General features: G+C 41.8%; 1 protein-coding gene across 2 annotated transcripts in view; it reads right to left on the bottom strand.

Moving 5' to 3' along the window:
• mtus2a (microtubule associated tumor suppressor candidate 2a) overlaps positions 1-24,909 on the bottom strand; it is a 44,669-nt gene that overhangs the window by 4,030 nt on the left and 15,730 nt on the right. Inside the window, exons 3-15 of one of the 2 annotated variants that reach the window (XM_012918933.4) lie at positions 24,370-24,628; positions 21,256-21,501; positions 8,907-9,071; positions 6,041-6,139; positions 3,642-3,805; positions 3,445-3,570; positions 1,704-1,770; positions 1,187-1,401; positions 988-1,093; positions 805-878; positions 608-706; positions 356-475; positions 118-218 (exon numbers count right to left, since the gene is read on the bottom strand). In XM_012918933.4, the coding sequence (XP_012774387.3) occupies positions 118-218; positions 356-475; positions 608-706; positions 805-878; positions 988-1,093; positions 1,187-1,401; positions 1,704-1,770; positions 3,445-3,570; positions 3,642-3,805; positions 6,041-6,139; positions 8,907-9,071; positions 21,256-21,501; positions 24,370-24,628 (1,841 nt within the window). The remainder of the gene's footprint in view (positions 1-117; positions 219-355; positions 476-607; positions 707-804; positions 879-987; positions 1,094-1,186; positions 1,402-1,703; positions 1,771-3,444; positions 3,571-3,641; positions 3,806-6,040; positions 6,140-8,906; positions 9,072-21,255; positions 21,502-24,369; positions 24,629-24,909) is intronic. The other variant, XM_004550028.5, reaches the window with a different exon arrangement.

Genomic DNA, 24,909 nt, shown 5'->3' with positions numbered 1-24,909 from the left:
CAAAAAGGGAGGTAAAGTTAACTTTCACCTCAAAGGTTGACTCTGGATGTACCTACAGGAGAGGTAGGCATGAAGTAGTGAATGCTGAGCATTAATGTTAATGATGATGCCTCTTACCTGGACAGGGCTAGGTTCTTTTCAATGCGAGCTTTAAGATCTTCATTCTGCTGTTGCAGAACCTGCACTTTTTCCTCGAGGAACACGTTCTTTTGGGCCTGCTCAAAAGCAGAAAACAACCATACCGCAATCTATCATTATACAGACCACACTGACCTTTCTGTCTATTCAAAATAGTGCGAATTTGTGGAAAAGGCAGTGTAGAAGATGCTGGTTACGGTGGCTTATTTGAGCCTACCACTTTCTCCAGGTCAGAGATCTTCTTCTCCTGCTGGTGTATCTGCTGGTTCTTCATTTCCACGACCTCCTTCAAACTCTTGAGGTCTTGCTCGATGTGTTGATATGGCGCTAAAGCATCCTGCCAAAAAATAAGCGCATTTAAAAATAAATGAATGAAAGGGAGTGTTTGAATAAAAGGCACCCAGCGTCTCAGAAGTATGCCAAGTTTCTGTTTGCGCTCTTTGTATATATATGCAGGGTATTTACTCACCACTATCTGTTCATCTGTGCTCCTCCTCAAAGCCTCCTCAAAGCGTTTGGCCTTGTCCCTCAGACTCTGGTTTTGAAAGGTGAGCGTATCCACTTGATCCTGAGAAAATGCACACACAAAAATACAAGATTACACACTGTACCAGTACAGACGTCTATGTTTAAACCTAAAAAAAAATCTTCTTTTCAGTATCATACCTGTAGAGAAAGTCTAAGCTTCTCAAAGTCCTCCTCTAGAAGGATCTTCTGTTGCTCGTGAGCTTTCCTTAAGTCTATGTGCAGATTTAGAAGGATGATAAAAGAAGAGAGCTGGTGTGACTCCCTGCAGTGCTTGCATCATATTGTGTTTTTTTTTTTATTAAACAAACCCCACATTCATACCTCTCATAGTACGGGCGTGCTCTTCATGGAGTGTTGCCATGGTGATGTTGTGCATGTCTCTGAGTTCCTGAATGGCTGCCTGATGGCTGACTGTCATCTCTTCGATCTAACGCACAGCCACACACGTGTACACGTGCACGTTAAAGCCAGCTAATAACAGAAACAAACCAGTCACCTCCCACCGATGCCTTTCTCCTACCTGCTCCTGCTGTTGAGTCCTACACTCCTCCATCTCTGACCGATGCTCCGCCTTCAGGTGCTCCGCCTCTGCTGAGTGACACTTCCTGAGTCCTTCCTCCACAGCAGCCAGCTCTGCCTCCTGTTGCAGCTGCAGCTCCTGCAGCTCTCGCTCAAACGCCACCTCCAGCGCTGCCTTCTCTCTCTGGAGTCTCTCCCAGCGCACTGAGTTTGAGGCTGTGCATGAAGTACATCTAGTCATCTAGTTATGCGATGAGGACACTAGCAGCTATAGAAAGCTTAAAACCAACATTTCTATTTGGAAATCATTAATGCAAGTCGTTTTATGTTGAAATATAAAATGTAAAAATAAAAATATCTGCCTTTTACACTGATTACACCTTTACAATTCACTGTATGAACAGCCCAGGTGTGAATAATAGGTAGTTATAATGGTCTAGTGATTCTAACTAGAATACATTAACTGTGCTTTAGTTAATGTAACAGCCGTACATTACTTTAAGTGATTTGATTTTTACCCATTTCCTCTCTGATCTTTTGCATTTCCAAAGACAACTTCCTTTGATTTTCTTCTGCGGTTTCATTCTGAAAAACAAAAATGAACGTCATTGTTGACACAGTGCACAGCCCAAGTACAAATCAACTGGAATTCTTAAACTCAAATGACCTCAGACTGGCCTTGAATTTGGCCAAAGAGAATAATAAAAGTTTAAATAATGAACAGAAGGCCAATAGTCTATCTTTGAAATGATTTAATTATGGATTTACTGGCCTTTTAACTACAAAAAACTTGTTGACACTGGGTTTGTTTGGCATTTTAGCTGCAGTACTGACTGCTTTAGTGACATTTAAAAGATTTGACAGAAAAATAAACATTGTAAGAACCTGTTAAATAATCTGAATTTAGTAAAGTAGAAAAAAGTCTAGCTCATGCCCTAAATTGAGTATTACTGCTTTGTACAATTCACTTACTAGGATGTTATTTGTGAGGCTACAGGTAAGGTTGATGGGTATATTAACAGATGCGTTTTTCATTCATTAACCAACGTAGTGGACAGCATGCTTTGATTTGAAATGTACCCAAAAATCCACACTGCCACAAACAGCTCTTAATCTTTACCTTAAATAGCAGTAAGGGATTTTTTTTTACTGCCAGAAAAAAAAATTCTGTTGCTAATCAGAAGCTTTCCAGATGTTATTGCACTGATTAAAGCCTCAAACCATATCAGAGCCCTGACTGTGGTTCACAGATGGCTGTAGACATTCACTTTACTTCTCTCATACATGATGACGATGATTCAAACCAAAAGTTTCAAATTTGCATTTTCTTGTTGGTGCAAAAATACTCTTTTATGTCAGATTATGTTGTCTTTAGTAATTTTGGTAGGCTCTGCTTGAGAAAAGGGAAACATATGTGCGTTTGTGACACATAACAAAGTGCCCAAAGACACAATTTCAAATAGTTTTTTTGCTAAGTTGTGTATTATGTTTAGACACCACACTAGTTTAGGTGTTTTTTTGTGTGTGAATGATTCATAGGTTAATGTTAAGTGTCTTAAACAAAAGGCCATTCATCAGAAAATGGTCGGGTTCACGTACAGGACTGAAAATGAGTGAAAAAGCAGCCAATGATGCCAAAGACCTTCAGAAACCCTACCTACCGCTTAACACCACTTTAAAAAAGTACAAGAAAGTCTGGCTTATACAGAACTGTTTACACAGTATTATATACAATGCTCTAGCTGTAGTTTTTGACTGATGCCAGCAGAGGGAGCTCAAATCCACTCAAAAGTCACACTTGTACTTTCCCTGTCTTGAATATCTGCAGTGTGGACCTGTGATTGCAGCACTCAGACAATGACCATAAAGAAGTCAGACAGTCCCCCGACAGTCTGGCACTGGTATTACTACCACAGCACCTCAGAGGTGAAATCATCCCATTAGACAGAGAACTGGATGAAACCAGATCAGTGACACACTGAACTCTGGTAGACCCTTTCCACAGTCACACTGTTCAAACTGTTTGTCATCCAGCATGTCATTGACCATGCTGTGAACACTTCATGCTGTTAAATACTGCATGTGCCCTTAAATTCACGCGTGTGCACTGTGTGCACGTGTGTCATACATATTAGGCTTGGTGTAAACACTAAGACTGCGGTATTATGTTGTAAATCTGCATGGGATGGCAGGTGAACCTTTAAGCCTTAATATGGTGATTACAGTAATACTGTGCACAGTATCATTCCAGTTCGCTACCTTGAGGCAATAATGCTGAGTGGTGACTATGAAAGCTTCTAGACCCAGCGAAGTCTTCTTCAGTTCATCTCTAAGAGCTTTCAGCTGCCTCTCCTGCTGTTCGCAGCGTCCCTGCAGCCTCTGAACCTGAAAAGCGACACAGAATAATACCAGAATGAACAGCCCAAACGGTGCTGCAGAGTTTCTCAGTTACCCACCTCTTCTCTTTGCTTTTCTTTTTCTCTCTCCTCCGCTTGCCTCTGTTTCTCTTTCTGTTGAGCCTCCTCTTTCTCTCTCTGCAGGTTCTCCTGCTGTTCTTGCTGTAGCCTCAGGGGGGGCACGCGGCGAGGGGAACCAGAGGGAGCTGAGCCCCGGACTGCTGCTGCACGCAACAAAGACAATCAAATAAGGTTAGAATGAGCGTGTGTGTGTGTGTGTATGTGTGTGTGTGTGTGTGTGTGTGTTTTAAGGAAACTAACAAGACATTAGGGACTCACAAATGTATCAACTGAACATCAGCCAATTAAACATATATACCGAAGTTTATGTGTTCTGTCACATCAGTTTTAGTGTTGAATGACAGTGACAAAAAGGAGAGGCACTTTTAAAACAGTTCAGTAGTTTCCCAGCATAAAGAGGTAACAAACAGGAAGTAAATACATGAAACCAAAAAAATATCCTTAATGGAATCTGGCAATTTTAAACATCAAAATTCAACTGGTGAATCAGTGATTGCATTTTCAGGATAAATGGTAGTAATTTAATTAAATCTATTTTTTAATACAGTCTTCAGGTAGTTTCTCATAATGAGCCATTTAAACTCATGATAAATGTGTAAACTTCTCTCATATAACGATTTAACACCACGATTATGCTAACGTGGGTGTTTTATTTACAACATGCATATGTAAAGAAACATTTGGGCACATCAAAGTAACGGTGTCTGAAGGGGCACAATCATTAAATCATAGCTGACACACAAGCAAGGCGATTAACCCTTGCGCCACCTTGTTACAGTGCGAGTGTGTGTATACCATAAAATTTACTCTATATTAGCAACAGACTCACAAACCAGCCTGTAGGTGGAAATGTGCTTGCACACAAAATAAAATCACAGCAGAACACCAAATCACCTGCCTCAACGTTATAATTCAGGCCTGCTGGAGCATGGGGAGTGGTCTCCATGGCAACACGAGGCTGGGCTTGGGGAGCAGGGTCCCAGGTAATGAGTGCAAAATTGTTTGGAGGGAGGTGGGGGTGCGGAGGGTAAAATACAAAAAAAAAGAAAGAAAAAAAGAGCAACGAACGGATAGAGCGGAATAGCTGCAGATGAACTGAATAACTGTCTTGGTGATTGATGTCTATAACCCGTTTAACCAAATATAACCAAAGGGCTTTGGGTAGAAATGTAACACATTAGTAGGAGTAGCTCTCTGAAAAAATGACAGAAATAAAGACCAAAAGGTAAAAAACTGCAGAGATGTTTTGATGTCATCTGTTAAAAAAATGCAAGCGTCAGCAATTGTTCCAGAGCTCCATCTATCTCAATGTCCTTTCTTTGCCTTGAAGCCTTATTAGGAATCCCTTTCCCTTATTTTCAGCAAATGCTCTCTGCCTCTTTTTCAGGCACATGTGCACAAGCATGCATGTGCACACACCTAGACATGTGCAGGTTCTAGTTGAAAGGTTAGAGAGAGGATACTGAATACTAAATGAGCCTATATGGATGAGTGTGAAGGCAGCATGCAGATGAGAGCGGAGAGGTGGATGGATGAGAAATAACGATGCAAGAAACAATGAGAAAAGGTAATGGCAAATCTTGCGGAGAGCATAGATGGAAGTGTTTGTCTGTGTGTTTTTAGGGTGTTCTTAAAGATATCAAGGCCGAGATATTCACGAGGTGAATATCAGTTTCACTTTCTCTCGCTAGCATCTTGCTGGGATCGTGTCCAGAGCAACTTCAAGGTGGAACAACAGTGTGCAAATTTCAGTAAACAAGAGCAAAATCAATGATGCTGGGAATTTGAAAGAAGAAAAATGCTTTCATTTTGGGACCGTGTAGGAGTAGACGAGGTCCGAGAAAGTAGCAGTAAAGACAAAGGTGAACAGCAGCACCAAAGTGAGAAAATAAGTGGCCTGAGGAGATGTGTTTGACTCTGCTAGGAAACATCTGGATTCTCTCCGCAATCCCAAAAGAAAATTACTCTGCTCTTTCCAGACCACATGGATGAAACCACAACATAGAAGAAATTGTTAAATATCACAAATCTCCACCTCAAACTGTTTAGAACCACATCTGGGTATTAGAAATATTTGGGGGGCGGGACACCCCAGAGCAGAGTGAGGTGGAGCTATACAATACGTGTCTTATTGATCAGGATGAATAGTGTACAATTAGTCAGCCACCGGGATTCTGGCACAGGCTTTTTTAATTACATACAATTTGACTTGCCATCGTAGGACAAGCACAGGTGTCTATATTACCATCAATAGTTTTCTGCCCCTGTGTGCGAGTCAAACTGTTCGATTTCTAGCACCTCTGTTTTGTATTGTAGACAAAGAAAACCACTATTCCATATATCTACACTTTGCATAATAACAAAGAGGAAAAACTTACCTGGAGACTGAGGTTTGGGAGGAACCACAGCCAGCCTTTTTGGAGAGGACGGGAGAGAACGTGTGACTTCTGAACTCCGCTGAAACTCCTTCCTGCTCACTGTCACAACACAAGGTGTTGATTAGGCTCCGAATATCACACAGTGACATTTGGCTAGTACAGCATGTCAGATATACACACATGAGTGTCAAATCGACTTTGCCTGCCTGCCTCAATCTTTTTTTATTGTACTTTTTTCCATTTCTTGGCTGATTTTCCTCCTCTCCTAACTTTTTTCCAATCTTTCCAGTTACCCCTTCTGCTTTCATCTCCAGCTACATCCCCCCTGCTGTGTAGTATAACTATGTCCCACAGGATTGCGGGTCAAAAAGAAGCTGAGCAGATGTGCTAAAAATCCTCCTTCGTCTATGTGACACTATTGCACTTTGTAGTCAAGACAGGAAACAATTAGGAACTCCCAATGATTTATTAATATTATTTCAACCCTCAAAAACATTCTCCTGCGTTTCACATTGAATCTTTTGCAGAATAGTGAATGTAAGAACAAGTGGCTGGATTTGAAACAAGTACACGGGAGCTCGAAATGTAGAAATTGGGGCGAAAAATTCTAAGTGGAGGAGAAAAAAGAGGTGACACAAATAAAGAAGTAGGAAGGAAGGAAGTTTCAAGAGGTTAGCAGGGAGACTGGTGTGAAGAAGGCAGGAGAGTGGGAGCGAGACCTTGAAAAGAAACTAATTAGACCTGTTACGGGAAAGAAGCCTCTGATCCTGAACAAATCCCCATATAACCCTGGAGGTTTCTTTTGCTCTGCAGCAACACTGTGTGTGCGGTGTTCAGTGTGCATGTTTTGGTAAAATCATGCAAATGTGGCTCTCAGAGGGAATCTTTATTGCCACACACTGTCACATCACATCACCGTACTGACTCGAACACACAGTGAGGCTTTGTAGAATCTGAATTTAAATCTGGATGGGCTACTTGAAAATAAAAGGTCAGCAGATGCTTGTGATGTGAAGCTGTTTAGGATAGCACAGCTACATTTCCCATTGCCTACACGGAACACCATGCTTGTATGAGCACCTTTTCCAAACAAGTAGAACATGTTCAGATGACGATACAGATATTTTTTACATGAAATAACCGTTGTTATTTTTTACAGGCTGAAGCAGAAATACACGTGCTCATGACATGTTACTTCAGTTTTTTTGCTGCTAAAAGTGTTTCTACAAGTTACTTAATCATGGGGGTGTATTTAGTTTTTCCACATACAGTTTCTGCATTTCTGTCAGGGTCCTGGGTCTGAGCGACCCAGGATCCCTGGGCAGTCATGGACTTGTGATATTATATGTATTTTTGGTGTTGCTGCCCCTCTTCTCCATGTTTGTAGATATGAGTGTGTGTGTGGGTGTGTGTATGGGTGCAGGTGTGTCTGAACACTTGTTTACAGGCGCCTTCAGGCCTGGTGGGTGTGGCCCTGCTAGGGGACTGGCCACACCCAAGCCACACACCTGCTGCTGATCACGGCTCGTCGGGGGAGCTACTTAGGAGAGTCTTGGAGCTCCCACCGATGTGGGATCATTGAGTTAGACTCCCAAGTCAGTGTTACTCCAGGAAGTACTGATCGTGTTTGCCCGCGGGGGTCAGTGTCTAACGGCTGCTTCCATTGTTTTCCCTGCAGGAGGAGCATGGAGAGGAAGGACAGCACGCACAGGGTGTGCACAGTCACGACAGCGGGGCGCACGAACACGGACGCCACTGGAAGACACACGCGGGAGTCTTGGGGAGCACGGGGATTAATTGTGCATCAGTATTTACCGCACTGTAAATAAACGCACAGTCTACACACAGAGCTCCGCGCTTGGGTCCTCACTCCCTACATCCCCACGGTCTGCCAGCCAGACCGTGACAATTTCGGCTTGATTTTTGGTAAATAAATAATAAATAATGAAACACTGCATGTGTTGGTGCTCATCTGAGGTTCTATTTACCTCATTGTGGGACCTGATGCATAAAACCTTAGAATTCAAAGATGGTGTACCTTCTGTTTTATTGCCATGACTGTACATATGAGTCTGTACAACCCTATAGAGAGCCAAAAAAAGCCTTAATGCAACGCTAATATAAAAAAAGGGTATGAGTCAGGTTGCCAGGAACTTTCTACATCAATAATTCATAACACACTCTGTATCAGCTCAGGGCACACAGGGTGAAGGATATTTTCTCATCCCCACAACACCGTCTGCATCCCTGATAAGAACCTGTTGGCAACAATAGCGATGTCTGCATTGTTTTGTCTCAAATGTATTTCGCTTATGTCACAGAAGAGAACATGTAGCTCTGTGTCATCTATTCAAGCAGAAGCAGGTCATTTTTATAACATCATATAAATGTGGCAGAGTGAAGTGCGATACTATGGAGCGCCTGGTGTTACTTCATGTATGATAATACAAATGCATTTGAAAAAGAATATTGCTGCTGTCAATTCCATCCTCTTATTCCTGGTGGCACTCGATTGGATATGCTGCATAGTGTGCCTCCTCTAATGTGGATTTCTCATGATATTTTTAATTATTTTAACATATGTGCACAATAGGTGCCTGTAAACCACATATGTGACGACAGCGTGAGACAATAGGACACAATCTGTTACTGGAAACATGCATCTCTCTCTTTTGCACACATCCATAGAGAACAAATGTGCATGTAAATTATATATTTCCTACATTTACTACACAGAGCTTATGGGTTTCGACTGATGTGTGGTAGTGCAGAAATGTTAGCTGTGCCAAATCACAGAAAAAACAAAAAAATGCTTTCAGTTTTATCAAACCAAGACTCTGTGCGCTGTTCCAGGAAAACTACTGACCTCCAGGGGAGCTTCTTGACTGGGGTGGCAGGTAGCGTCGGGGCAGTGCCGGAGTGGAGGGGGGCTGGAGGCTGTTGCTGCGACATTGTGCCCCTCTCTGGTGATCTGTTGACGCAGTGCCAGTTGTCACTCTATGAAGAGGAGGCTCCTCACTCACACTCAGACCTAGAATACAAAAAAAACAAAAACCAACTCATTACCTTCAGAGTTTTCTGCCCTATTTTCTGTATTTCACATCTCTTGCGATCACATATTATTCCTATAACTGGACAGGGTTATATTCTGACTGAATTTAGGGTCACTGGACCGGGAAATGGTTTCTAACCTCAGGGTCTCACTGCTGCTGCCCCCAATTTCTTGTCCGTTAACCTGGGACATACACTTGTCTTTCATATACCCACACAATCTCAAACACACACACATACAGGGATTTGTTTACACAGGGAAACATCGACAGGCATACAATACTTGGAACATGTATACTTGCAGTGATTACTGCTCTTCCTGACTCTTAATGGAGCTCTAATCTATTGAAAAACTGACAGATAGTTTACACACTCTCTCTCGCACGGCATAAATCCTGCTCATCTCCCCGTTCCTGATCAATAGTGACACAAGAGATTACCGGCATTTCTCAAGCTTCAAAATTTTTCCATCAAACAGGGATTAAGAATTGGTTTTAAAGCTGATCGAAAGAAGCTATGAAATTATCATTAAGCCATTTAGCACAACTTGTACCTCACTGTAACGCAAGTTGGTTGCTTAACAACACAGGAAAAAAATCCTGTTTGAATGTATCTATCAATACTTTCCTTTGACCAGCCGCAAGCCCATAGTGACTGCAAACTTACTTTGCTCTTTGATGCATGAATATTGTGCAAATATAAAAACAGCAATATTATATGTAATATTCCAGAAGCAGGAAACAACCTGGACAGGTCACCAGTCCATCACTGCAAACTCTCACATCCACCCCTACAGCCAATTTAGAGTCACCAGTTAACCTTACTAGCATGTCTTATTGTTCACTGATTTGTCAGCACACAGTTGACATATGTTGCATTCCCCAAGCTTCCATATTATCCCAGAGCTCCTCTGGGAGTTCATTACTAAGGCTGCTGACAGTCTGACAGCATTTCTTTCTCATTAACCAGCTGAAGATATGGTCAGTTTATCTCATTCAAATCTAATCTTGGAGAGAGGAGTGGACTACGTTCACAGAGCTCTGTGGCTCAACCTGTCAGCATCCTTTATATTAGAGGTTTAAAAGATGAAAACCTAGCCTAGAACATTTAAACTGAGTTGACATAGATCAGTTGGCTGGCTGATATAAACAGAGATGAGCTCATTCGTCAGAGGTCAAATATGGACAAATGAACTCCCGGAGCACAGAGAGGAAGAGAAAACGATGATGTGGGGAATACAAAACTGGGGAATGCTGTGAAAGAGAAGATGGCGACTATTTTGAGGGCTTAGAGAAGGAGAAAAGGGGGGATGCATTTCATTATCAAGCTGATATGCATCACTTATTGGCTAATTGCCAGCTGATGATGGATAACAGAGAAAGAAAGAGGGAAAAGGCTGGATGCATGGAATTAGGAGGAAGGCAACAAAAGGATATAAAAAGACCTACAAGGAGCAATAATTGGTGCTGCAATGGAGCCGGCAGCAAGCTTAGTATTTTACAGAGACGGATGAAAAATAGCAAAGAAATGAAAAAGGGACCATGAATAAGAGGAAACAGCTGGGAACAAAAGACAGCAGGCTTTTGTTCTCAGCGGGAGGCCATTTTATTGGATGGGTTTGTTCCTCATAGCTAAACCAAGACCAGCAGAACTGACCTGGCTTTTTGGTTTTCACTGGTATTCACTGGCAAAAACGACATTTTAATTTGAAAGTGAAATAGTCAAATGCTTCGTTCTCACTGCGACATGAACTCTTTTGGTGTTTTTCACATTCACATTTATAGCACGGAACTGATCAAGCCCATTCACGTTGAAAGTAACCCAGGGGGAATGCATCCAGGTGCAAACATGCATACGCAGGCGCTGATGTAGGAGCTTGCAGTGCAGCTTGCAGTGCTGACATGGCAAATCAATAGCCCCCCTTTTTTTCCTGAAAAACACCTACCACCCAACAAAAAGGCGAATGATGTATTATGTATTATATGAAAAGAAGAACCATGCGGTAACAGATTCTTTGAGATATTTGTAAGATAACTAATGAAGCAGGTAAAGGGGTTACATTGGTCCTGTTTTAAGTCAGGGCAGCACGGTGGTGGTTAGCACTGTTGCCTCACACCAAGAAGATCGTGACTTTGATTTCACCATATTTCCTTCATGTCCTTTCCTTCACCAGCTCTCTCCCAAAGACAAATAACCTAGTTGGGTTAGGTTAACTGCTGATTCTAAATTGTCATAGGTGTGAATGTGAGAGCATATTGTTGTCTGTCTCTCTGCGTTAGCCCTGCAACAGACTGGCGACCTGTCCAGGGTGTACTCTGCCGTTCATCACATGTTAACTGGGATAGGCTCCTGCGACCCTGATAAGAACAAGTGGAAGAGTATAGATGTTTTAAGTTGTGGTTTGTGAGCATTTCTCGTTAATACCTACTGAGCTGGAGGTACTCGTGTCCTGTATACTGTATAAATAGATGAAGCAGCCTCACAGTGCGCAAATATTTCATTTAAAATCACTACACTCAAACTTGTACTTGAAGAACAAAAGAAGTACAAAAAGTATTCATGTTGACACAATGAACAGATATCATCGTTTCCCTGTTAATATTATTATGTTTAACTTTAAGTTAATGTTAATTAATGCGCTTTCTTTGCGTTTTAATCAATAAATCCATTCCTTTATTTTATCTCACTTTTTTTTGTTTAACAACAAAAGTACAAATACCTTAAGACAGAGATTACACCTTGCGCCTTAAAATGACTGAGTTTAAGTCATTAAAAGAAATAATAATTAAATAATATTTTTATTTTATTTTTAATAATAATTAGAAGAAATAATCAGAAAAACAAACAGCAAGAAATTAATTCACAAAGTTAAAAGTAACAGATCCAGGTTTGCTTGCACGCTGCTTTTGTAGTGTGATTTAAAACAAACTATAAGTGATGAGTAATGTAAGTCAGTGTGTAAACCTACTGAAATTTTTTTCCATTTATACACCAACTTTTAAGCCTAACCCTAATATTAACTTTTTAAACTTTTTTTTAATTAGACCACATGTTCTCACAGACAGATGTCAGTTTCCTTTAACACTGTTCAGTACGAAAGACAGCGTGTGTAATGAAGCTTGAAACTCATATTCATCAGAGGCCATAATTTGTTCTGCTTATTAATGGCTTCCTGCTGATTCCTTCCTTCAGCTGGTTTTAAAGGTGGAATAAATGAAATTCAGAACAACTGTCAAAAGAAAAAAAAATCTAGCCACATAAGGAAGGGAATTTGACTCCATCGACTCTATCCAGTATTTGTAGATGAACCAGTAAAAGAATATTTGGAAGAAAAGCTATCTAAATAAAATCACATTAATAATATTAAATATTAAAAACTGGTCAACAAACAGATTAACTTGAATACTGGGTTTCCAAAGCATGCTAACAGAGTAAGATGAATAAAACATAGAATAAGATACAGATTTGATATTCAATATTCAGGTTACATTAATCGTTTTAATTGAAAGTGCAACCTGGAATTGACAAAGGAGGTTGATTGGTTCAAAATTAGAAAGTGTGGCTTTAAATATGCTCCAAACTGAAATTTATCTCAAGCTACATTAACTTAAAACTTTAAGTTAAGATTGTCACCAAATGTCTTCTCATGGTAACTAAAAAACAGTTTGCAAACGCACGGAATTGTACATCCCACAATTCTCAGTTTTATATCAGGGAATAAAACGCTACAATCATGTGTGATGTTCTTGAAAGTCATGGTAAGGTTATATCTGAATATATAAATATCAAATTAATAACCCCACAGAGCAAAGGCATGGGTTGTAGACAGTCGAATTAAATGATAACACAGGAGCTGACGGCAGCAGCCTCGGGCCTCCTTTCCTCTCTTAGGACACAGATGCCAAGAGATTAAAAGTTCATTCCAGCTAAAAGGACAGCGTTTCTCCTCTCATGGTCAACAAGAGAGAGATGCTCCTCTATGATAAGGAGCACTGACTGAAAGCAGTCAAATGGTAATTTAAAGTTCAGTCTTAAGAAATGATCTCAGAGTTAGACTGGAGGAAAAGCATTTTCTCTTGATTAACCTCCTAAGACCCGAACTCTTCCAGAGGATGCATTTTTAATTTCTCTTTGACATTTGGGCATATTGGGGCCCGATGAATGTAAAAACAAAGAATTATCAAATGTTTTTTTTTTTACCTGCTTTTTGTTTCTAAGAAAAATGAGAGCCACAAATGAAGATATTTGTTAGAATTTTGATAGAACAGTGGCAGTATAATGTCCTCGTAAGTGGATATCAGGCCCTTGTAGAGCATAAGTGAGTATTTTGGTCTAAATAAAATGTGATGTCCACATATGTGGACGCAGGGTCCTAGAAGGTTAAATATAACACTGCTGTTAGGCTCTTGATCAGTCTTGAAGAAAGTAGATTTCTGAACATTCAAAGCAGGAGAGAATAAGCGAAAGATTTAGGATGGAGAGAGGAGGCAGTAGAAGGAGACCATCTGTTAACCACAGTCTGGGTTCAAAGTGACAGCCAGAATCATCCCTGCTGAAGTGTTCTTAAGCCGAGCCATTTGCTCTGCATTTCTTTCAGCTTCTGGTCACAAGCTTGGACAAAAACAGTCATTTCACTCACTGAGGCAACATCACGAGAAGTGAGCACAGGCAGTCAGCACTATTTCAGCAGTATTCAGACTCTGTCTCCAGGCACTAAGCCTTTTACAGAATAAGTTAATGAAAATGCATTTACCACCATGGTGCTGCTACACCCGCCTGTTAGTTATTGACACTTTTTGGGATAATATCAAGCTCCCTGTTTAGGTTTCTGAAAGAACAAAGCAAAAAAATAAATATTCATTTATTAATTTTACAAGCTTACATTTTTCAGCCATGAAATTACATATAACAAGTGTGACGACATTATTTACGTGTCTATAAAAGAGGTTGCCTTTGAGGCTGTGAAATAAAAAATATAATAAAAAGGCAAAAACTAGTAAATAAAAAACAGGAAAAGAAACGATACTGGCTGACAACATGAAACTTTCTAATAAAACTCAAACAAAACTTAACTTGTGTTAGCAGCTATTTTGTTATTCCAAAATCTTTTCAAAAATGTTTGACTTCCTGCAATTATCTCATTAAAAAAGATATTTCCTGGAGTTATTTGCTTCTTCTAAGAGATGCATCAGTGAAAAACTAAAATAGCAATAAGAGCTCCTCAGCGGGGAGAGAACGAAGGACAGGGGTGCTGCCTCTTGACTAATATGCATGCATCTTTGTCAGTCTAAAGCATCTTTTAAGCTCATAAAGCTCGATTAACACAGAGCTGGTTGAAATAGAGTGGGACTTTAGCAGTTAATAAACAACCCCGTCGAGCCCATCCTCACCGCTAGAGCACTGCCGCTTCAATAAGCCTCTGCCATGTTAGTTTTTTCTCTCCTCTACCACAGAATGCCAGCCATATCTAATTGGCCCATCTAATGTTCTCCTCCACCAGCGTGTGTGTGTGTATGCTTATAAGTGTGTGCGCACATGCACCACAGAAACCATCTGTTCACAGTGAGCGAGCATGAGTCAGAGACTAGATCTGAGCCATGGCATCTGGGGTACGGCATTCACTCTCCTCTCTATGCAGCTCTCCGCATGCCTCGCTTTCCGCTCCTTTTTCCCCCGTCTTCCTTCCTCTCTCCCCTTAGCTCATTTTGACTCATTGAATTTGCTTTCACCGCTGCATCTCCCTTCAGCTCTTCTTCTCCCCTCAGCTCCCTGCTCGCTCCAGCCCGCCCTTCGTTTGATTTCTTACAATATTTTATTATCGCAAGACAAGACAAATAGAGCTGATAATACACAGTTTGTTTTGGCGATTGAGTTTCTGTCATGGAGTCGGTGTTGCTCAAAGGCACAGGCTTAATCAACTGTCTTCTGCTGGAATCTTCTCTCAGCTATGAAACAGAGTCTGTCAATCACAGAGGAATTAACAGCACACACCCCTCTTTCATGTGCGGATGCAAGAGGGGTGTCTTCAGTGCAAAAGTACGCAGACATCCACACACACACACATGAAACATCTTGGGAGATGTCAGCCACTGGGCTAAAGCATGGATTGAATTAATGGCTAATCAATGCCATGTAGAGTAAGCTATGTGCCTCTAGATACTCTACTCTAGCCTCTAGACTAACTCATACATATTTCCATGTATACTTATATACAAACCACTGATAAGAATCAATTATGGTCAAAGCAGTTTAGCCTAGTATTAGCTTAGTGTGTGAATGTTATGTGTTCCTATGCAGAAAAATGCCCTAATTCCAATTAGCTCTAATAGTATCAAATAATTGCAAATAATTTTCATTAATTTCCCCAGTTTCCTGATGCTGTATGACTCTTTTTTTCATCCCACTGTAATAATAAAGTTGAATGGCTTATAGTTGAACAAGCCATCAGCTATTTTTACTGAAGCTACTATCTACGCTAGTCCTGCACCGTACACACACACACACACACACACACACACACACACACACACACACACACACACACACACACACACACACACACACACACACACAACCCACTGAGCTGGAGGATGAACTACAACAGTGGGAAGTATAAACTCCAGGGACATTCCTCTAACCCACTTTACTAGTGCCCTGCAATCTTTTCCCAAACGCGTTACTCCTTAATGATTTCTTCTATCAGTACCATCCAGAGCACTAACGGAGTCCGTTTTGCTCGTTGATCAATGGGGAATGCTTCTCTCTGCACAAGTAGGTACTAGGTTGCTGGAGCTCCCCTGACATCCTTGACAGAAGGATGTGAGAATGCATCTGTCAGTCTTTCTGTTCTTTGATCGAAGCTGGAGCGTGGTGAGATGGGGCAAAGATCCCAGAGCAGAGGAGGAAAATCAGGTATTGCAAATTTCTCTCTACAAATGAGTTTGTGCAGAAACACGGACCAGTCTCTCAGAAAGTGCCGTGAGCTATATAAAGATTTCTAAAGGCATTTTTTGGGGGGTAAAACTGACAATATTTAAAATTCAAATTGAGGAAAGGCTTCGGTTTAAATGAAACGTCAGTCTTCCTGTATTTTGACAGCTTTAATATATTATTGAAAAAACCCATGTTAGCTAAATCTCTGACTAATGTTTGATACAGTTGTGGTCAGATGTTTATATACACAAGTTTGAATTTATTATGGATTTTCTCTAAACCACACAGGGTCAAAAGTATACATACACTCACTTAAACCTTTTAATAAGCATGCCTACTAATGTCTCATTAGTAATCATGACTGACTGCATGGCTGACTTTGGCAGGACTCGTTGGATTGACCAAAGCACACAGAGTCATAGGACGATCTAATATTGAGAACTGTAGATTTACACAAGTTGGGAAGGTCTCTTGGAGTCATTTCTACGCAAATGCAGCTTCCAGCATCATCAGTTCAAACAACTGTGTTTAAGTACAAGTTATTTGCATGTATCACAACTTCGTCAAGGTCTGGAACAAGACACAAATTGTCACCCTGAGGTGAGAAGAAGTGCTTAGGATGTTTGGGAGCAACCCAGAAACTGACAAGGCTGAAGTCTGCAATGAACTGGGAAATGCTGCAACACCTACATTCCTTTACACAGTAAAGCAAGTTTTACATTGCCATGGACAACTGAACCCAACTGAAGTTTGTAGCTGCCCACATAAACAAACCAAATGCTGGAGAACGGTTTTATGGCCAGAGGAGACAAAGATTAAGCTATTTATTTACAAGAACTAGAAGGTATGTTTGAAGGACAAAAGTGAGGCATTCAAATCTAAGAACTGTCATGTGGATTAGAGAAACTCCTAAATACATTTATTGTTGTGGTTTTAAACTCATTATACATATAAATGTATGGCAACTCACCCTAATCTCTTTTTTTTTTTTTTTTTTTTTTTTTTTTTCTTCTTCTTATCCCACAACTTAGACATTCACATTATTCACACTCTCATTACACATACATATAGGATCTTGGGGGTGGGCACAATCACGGAGTCCAAATTACCATCAGGGTGTATACCTCACCCCTGGCGTCGTTGCCCACCTCTCAATTTTAAATACACTTAGACATTGAGGGCTATCAGGAGGGACTATGCGCTTACCTGCTGCTCCTTGGCAGGTAGCTCCATGCCCTCCTGGGTTTTAATTGCACCTTAGAACACACATGCATCAACACTACAATGAGCGGGTGGAGGGAGGTTTGGAGTCTTCTCCCACCCCCATTCTCTGCGGCCTGCTGGAGCGGGAGGGCTAGGTGGAGTTGGCCGTCCGACTGCGGTCTGGAGTGTGGGGCCTCCCTGCTGCTACGGAGTCGGGGTGGTCTGCCTCTCCCCACCGCAGGGAAAAGGGTAACACCACCTGGGTCTGGGTGCAGTTCCCCCCTCCAGGAGCAAGGGTACCTAGACCCGGTTTGTAGAGTACGCTTGGGGAGTGTGATCGTGTGTACAGCGTCTCTTTATGTCTGTCTCCACGTTGGTTGAGTGTGGAGTAAGTGCATATGAGAGCATGAGGGGGGGAATGGATGTTTGTATCTGTGTGTGCCTGTATGTCTGTGTCTATATGTCAGGTTGGGTATCAGACGCCACCTCTCTGGGGACACCTCAGGCCCTCCAAGGTTTGGAGGCCTATCTCCACCTACCACCACTTCCCCTGCCGGTGGCGGACTCCCTCAGGTGTCGGTGTGTTGGTGGTTCTTTGTGTCTGGGGGTGGGCGTCCAGGTACACACCGGCTCACTCCTTGGCGGCCGCTTATCGGGGCCTGGAGCCTGGGGCTCGCTCGGGCCCCTTCGGGGGTGGGGTGCCCCCGGCCTCTCGGCCTGGGGCTCGGTCACTCAGGCACAGCTGGCGGCCGGCGGAGCTCACGGGCGCGTCACTGCAACTCCCCCTGGCTTCTGCTCCGCGGCTGCTGAGTGAACCCTCATCTGGGACTCTCCTCAGCTCTTAATGGAACAGTGGCGCGGCTGCCCCTCTGTTGGTCTTCCATGGTTTCTTGTGTTCTGGGGGCCTCTGGATGTCTGGAGTTTTGATCTCCTCCATACCTGCTTCACACCCTGGAGGACGCGGCTGTGGCCCCCCCACACTCCCTAGCAGATCGTTACATGGAGAAACCTTTGGAATACAAGTGCGCTGATCCACACAGGTATGCACACGGGTGTTCACTGCTCGTAGACCCAAATTACACCTTTCTGCTACTTCGAAGCACATCTGTCCTGCGTGCTGCACAACAATATTGAATATTTAGTATTTACTGCTGTTTACACTTAGCTAGATTAATGCGATGGTGTTGTGTTTAGTATGTTGCTTTGTTTTTTGTTTTTTTTGTCTTTTTTTGCTTGTTTTCTATTCTTCTCTCAACAGGTGATCCAGGAGATTTTTTTTATTTTTTTTCTCCCCCCCTTTCTCACTGTCCCTCTCCCCTTCTGTTTTTCCTTTCCTTCCTCTTTCTTTCTCCCTTTCCTATCTCTCACTCATGTCTGTCCCGTCTGTAACATCTGAAAATAAAATATAATAAATAATAAAAACAAAGATCGACCAAATGGACCAATACGGCAATGCCACGATGATCCATTTGGCAAAGTAAATCCATTGGGTATCCTTGTTGGTCTTCAGACAACAATTCTGATGGCTAAAGAACCAAATGGGACAGGCGAAAAAAAAAAAAAAAAAAAAAAAAAAAAAAAACTCACCCTAATCTCGCAAAGAGAAGAGCTAGTATGACTGTTAAACTTATCCCCCCAAGAAAGTAAAGTAAAGTAAGACAAAAAGACATCAGACAACCTTGTGCTTGAAGCTCATCAAGTGCTCACACAGCAGGAAAGAAAAAGGAGGATCTGCAGTCGGGGGTTCAAAAAGGGCCCAGAGTTCAAATACTTCACTGATAAAGGCCACAAGCACCACGCAGAGTCAAAAGTGGAAATAAATGTTTCTGCTCTCCCCTTCTGTCTCCCGCACTGCATGCCACGTACAAACACACCAACAGACACACACATAAAACTTAACATCAAAGGACCTTAATCTTCCTCCTCTCACGTCTATCATCCTCTATTCCATTTTAGCTTCACCTTACACTGCAGCCGTTCAACAGCAGGAAGAGGAATATTCTGCTGCAGGCACTACTTTTAACAATTTCTAGTCTTCTCTGTTGTCCTGGCAGGTGCTGCTACACTTTCTGAGTATATTTGATGTATAAAGGTTTAACTGCCTAAGGAGTTTTGACCGACAGGTGATTGGCTACTGCACATTAATACCGAGAGCTTTTTAAATAGACAATGTGCCAGCAAGAAAGATCATGTCACATTGTGTTTGTTCTTCTCTGATTTAGTAGTACAAGTGTGTCATTACAGTATGTGAAGAGCTGCAGTGTGTCCTGATGTAATTAATGAATGTTTGCTCAGCAGAAATATCTTAAATCAAATTTCACTTATGTGCGACATTATTTGAAATATTTTATTTTAAGAAAAAAACTGTAGAAATGAAGGTTTTATATAAAATGAAGAATGTAAATTGATTACTTTTGGTCATTATCCTATTAGAGCACTTAATTATGAACAAATTTTACCATCTAGGTGTTGATTTGAGGTGAAGGATTTGGAGGTAGTCCTAATTCACTGTTCCATCCACTTTGTGCAATGCACCAGTGCCACGGCGAGAAAACAACCCATTATTTGTTCACTGTGGAAAGTGATGCTGATGAATCAGCAGTTTCCATGGTTGTTACTGAACATCCTAACCAGTTTTCTCCCATCTACGGGTGACAGTTTGGGTGTTCTCCCAGACCTTTGCCAAGTGGTGACATATCCACATAAGTTGTACTTGCAGTTGTTTAAATTGAGGATGCTGAGATGTATAGTTGCTTAGAAATAGCTCCAAAAGACAATAAATATTCATGAATAAAGGATTCTTAAAATCACTGATTTCAGCTTGACACACATACACGTGCCCCCACTCTTAGTCAGTAATAGTGCTATTTCCTTCATCAATACGTACAAAGTTTAAAACAATAAAAACATTTTTTTTTCTCCTGAAGCACATAGGCTTTTCAAAAAATAAAACCTCCCTATTTATGCAGCTTTGTTTAAAAAAAAAGAAGAAAAAGATAAACACATTCTGCTTTGGAAACCCAGAGGGATTCCTCTTTTCCCTGTTGCACTGCAGAGAGCCGTTCCCTCAGTACTGCACAGTTTGTGTTCACTTTTTAACCAATGGCAAAGAAAAGACAAGGATAAAAAAAAAGGATGAGCACAAGGGGGGAAATGAGGGAAAGGAGCGATGACATAACAGGGGGCCTGATGTGCGTGAGAGCGAGGCGCTTACGTCAACTGTAACTGGGAGAGGAAGAGCAAGCATTTCCTATGTAGGTCACATTAAATACACATGCAGCCATCACAAAATTCAGCCAACTATCTAACCAGTCTGCCAAGCAGCACTGGGATCACAACTGTAAATTCTTCCAGGCCCCTGCTACTGTGAAAATGAAAACTATTCACACAAGCATTGCTGTTATCTCTGCTAATGCTGACAGAATCTGCAGCACAGACCCAGTTACAGTAAGAGCCTGTAAAATTACTGGTAAGTCTGGGTAACGATGATGTGTGCTGTGTCGTTTTGACAAACCTCTAAGCGTAAGAATGGAAAGACCAACGTGGCCTGTGCACAAACCTATTGATGATAAAACACTAATGCGAATTGACAGCTACACACTGCACTGCTAGTGACTATAATCTGATTTTTCTTTGGTGTCCTCGTGTGTTATGGAAGATGTGCTTCTTGAATCTGTGTCTCTGCACACGATAATTACGTTGATATTGTGTGTGAAAATTCAGAGTGAAGGATAAATTGCAGGAGGGGTGGAACTCAAAGAGAAAGCAAACCCTAACATAATGCATGTGGGTGGGGGCTGTTTATGCAAACTATATTCATCAGGGAAAACACAGTGGAAGGCAACAAAAGCGCTTAAGTGCTTATCACTCTTAATGTATCATAATGTGGTGATAAAGTCGGCATTAAAGTTAACAGGCAGGCATTCGCGTGACGTGAACGTGGCATCATAGAAAAGCAGACGCGTGCATGGAAGGGCCTCTATCTGACGCGTGGTAATGGTGGTGTCAACAGATTTGAGCTGACTCACGGTGAGCTGTTCTGCAGGGGTCACTCTGTGTGCTGTCAGCAGAATGGGCCGAGGAGACAGAGGACACGCTGGAGCTCCGGACGAAGCCAAATGCCGCCAGGCGGCCCGCGGGCAGGCGGCTGGAGCTGAAACCTGGGGGGCGAAGACCCGACTGACTTGCTTTGGGAAGCAGAGACCTGCAGGCCGCTGCAGCCTGGGGCTGGGCTGCTGCTGTCGTAGTAGCGGGTGGGGTGGCAGCCTGGTCATCTGAGAATCAAGCATAAATCATGTTATCTCATGTGTATTACTGAGAATTCTAAAAAACGAATCAAGACATGCGCAATGAACTGAGAAAAAAAGAACTACTTCACTGCATTTCATCATATCTGGCTCTACTGCATTTATGCTCCTTTTATCTAAGTTGCAACAAATGAATCCTGATATACAGGGAAAGTGATTTTGTGTACAGATGTCTGTGTGTGTGCATGTATGTGTGTGTGTGTTAGTACTTATTGACTAAACTCATTAGGCAAAATATATACAAGAAGCTCAACAGTTGTGATGTTTATCCCCCTGTGAACCATTCATTATCCTGTGTTGACTAAGCTCTCAGTGGGCACCAGGAAGTTCATCATTCTATGACTATGACTGCTGCGCCAAGTAAATATAATAAGTATACACACAACAACCTGTGAACAGCTGTGTTTGGCTCTGCTGGTGATTGCAGACTGGGCTACTGGCCAGCGGTTTCTCAAATGTCAGCGCTATCATGGTATTCAATGTGACACTCACAGATTAGGTCATTGTTAATATATCTATCTAACCCATAACCTTACTGCCTTATTATCAGTAACCCTTCAAAGTTATCTCGAAGACTAAAAGCAGTCGTTTCCAAACTTGAAAGGTATGGAAGGTAAATTTTAAAAAAGAGAAACTATTGTTATTGAAGGACAAAAGGAAAATGTTTGGAATCAAGGAGAGAAATTGAGGTTAAAAAGGTAATCACAGCCTCATATAGGAAGCTATTGTCAGGGAACGATTCTGGGTGGAAGAGGAGCTTTATCCCCTGCTGGCTACAGAGATAAGGTAGGCAGCCCTCATTTCCTCTCCATTTGGCACAGCTGCATGTGCCAGTGCATGCTATGGGGGCAACCACATCGTGAGGACAAGAGAAAGAAAGAAAAACTTTGTGAAGGAGAAATAAAACTCTGTTGGAACAGAGAGGGGAAAACCCGGGAGAAAAATTAAAAAAGCTTCCAGTCTAGCTCCCTTCCAGCATCATCAATGCTGCTGCTCACACTTGTCATGTCCTCCCTCAATCCTTAGCGCCCGTCTGTGTGCCATGCGGTCTGTTCATTAGGTTGGAGCTTGCTCCTCTAGAGTGAGAAGGTCAGGATCATTCAAGATAAATGGTCTCATTTCTATTCTATCCTCCCAACCCCCACTCCTCTGTACTCATTCACTCTGAGAGACAACGGAGAGAAGTGAGCTTGGCAATCATCAACTATAGCCTAAATACCACAGCCGCAGACTGCTTGTGAATATAGAAAGCAGTAACCGGTGTCTTTATTCCACACATCTCAAAGTTCTCTGTGATAAAGTCACCATCAAAAAGCTTATATATAAAGGTCCTTTAGGCTATAATTGTTTTCCCTTAGAAAACCCTAAGAGTTTTGCCAATGCTAAAGACGTGAGCAAAACCATATTTCCGTCCACTGCCTTTGAATGAAAGCAAGGACATTAAGTAATTTAGGCCAGAAAAATTCAATGGGATAGGCAGCTGGGAAAGGTGCAACAATCGCCAGTCTTTTAGAGTCAGGTCAAGGTGAGACACAAAAACCTGCACCGATTACCTCCACTGAGTCTGAAATTCCATGTAAATGTAACACCTGAGTTTATTACAACCTCTGCAGCAGAACATGCACAAAGCATCAGGATCACTGCTTTTAGAGTAGATGAGAGTGTCAGCACGAAGAAGCTGTGGTTGCTACAACACATATGAGAAGAAGGTCCTTATTATAAAAACAATACAGTATTTAGACGTATCTATATAGTAATTAAGTAAGTAGTTTGAGTAGCTTGACAGCTACACAATAACTTTATAGCATAACTACTATAATCTGTGTGACACAGAGAGATTTCCTCTTCTCTCACATGTTGTTATTCACAGCGATGAATGAAATAAAGGGGTGGGGGGTAGGGTGGGGGGTTCTAGTTAGTGTTTTCCCAGGAGACTGATGAGAAAAAATGAAAAACTCAAATAATTTCAGCATTTCAGGTGCCGTTTATCCAACCATGCAAAGGGCATGGAGGATTCCAGAAGGAAGATAGTGACATCACTTAAGTGTTAATTGCTTTGTACTTCAAAGGCTTTAGTTCCCAGAGGGCCAAGCGGCATGTAGTTGCTATGCATATGTATTAATAAGGATTATGATAAGGAAGCCCAGCACATCATGAAACTATGCTGATCAACTGTGCATGTTCAGTTTTGGGTATGTATGTATGTATTTTGTGTATATATGTATATATTAAAGTACACATGTAGATGTACAAAATCTCTCCGGATGTTATCAGTTTGTGTCTGCGTTGGCACCCTCAGCTACACAGCAAATCAAACATGCATGGGAGTGATAAATGACACAGCCTGCCAGCAGTGTGCAGGATGATGAGAAAATTTTAGACTCCAATATTGCATTATCAGTTGAGCTGTGACTTAAATCTGAGTTCGGCAGCCAGAGATGCTATCTGAACCCTCAGAATTGGAAATTTTTTGTGCGCGAAGAGGAAAATGTGAGCAAGTAGTTATTTATTTATTTGATTTTGGTGATGGCAGCGTACTGGTGTGGAACGAGTCCCCTCAGAGTGTCTCTAAAAGATTCCCAATCAGATCAAAATTAATCTCAGAGAACGCATTTTAATGAGCTGCCTTCATCTCGGGCCAAGTTGATAAGGGGAGGAAAGGGTCTCAAAACTGCTTGGTGCGGCAGAGGAGAAGAAAGGTAACGCAGCATAAATTTTGGGTTGCTGAAATAGAATCTGACATGAGCTCAGATGACTCAAAAGAGGTCATTTACAGTTGCTATCCTTGCTGCTTTCTGTGTGGAAAATTCAGATCTGGTCAAATGTTTAATTTACCTGTATTATCCGGGTCTTTCTGATTAGTTGCTGGGGTGACAGGTTGGACCGGCTGGCTGAAGACTTGTGTTGACCTCTGACCTTGACTAGGTCCTCTGCCCTTGGCCGCGATCGTAGCCGTTCTGGTGACAGCTCCCAGTCCCAGACGCAGACCTCTGCCAGACCGCAGGAGACTGCCACTCCCTCCTGCCTGAGCAGCCGTCCTGCTCTGCAGAGGGTCCTCAGCGGAGCAGCCTTTCAAGCTGACGGATCTTCCAACCTAGAAATCAAAATCACCAAATGGAGTCAAATGCCATCAAAATAACTGACATGCTGTGTTTTCTGAAGCCATTTCTGTGCAGTTAAATCACATAAGAGCTTTCCATTTTTCATTGCAGCATTTCAAGTATGGGCCACACTTAAATTCATGACTAAGATAATAACAGCGTTTTCTTTTGTTTTTTTAACATTTGTGTGTGTTTGCTTTAAAACCCCCTTCAGACTTTCACCCACGTTTGTTAGCAACAATGTCTGGATACTGTAGCAGCTTTAATTTTGTGC

This window comes from Maylandia zebra, linkage group LG10 (genome assembly GCF_041146795.1).
Source record: "Maylandia zebra isolate NMK-2024a linkage group LG10, Mzebra_GT3a, whole genome shotgun sequence".
NCBI classification, from domain to species: Eukaryota; Metazoa; Chordata; class Actinopteri; order Cichliformes; family Cichlidae; genus Maylandia; species Maylandia zebra.
This window is presented reverse-complemented; position numbering and strand designations above follow the sequence as displayed.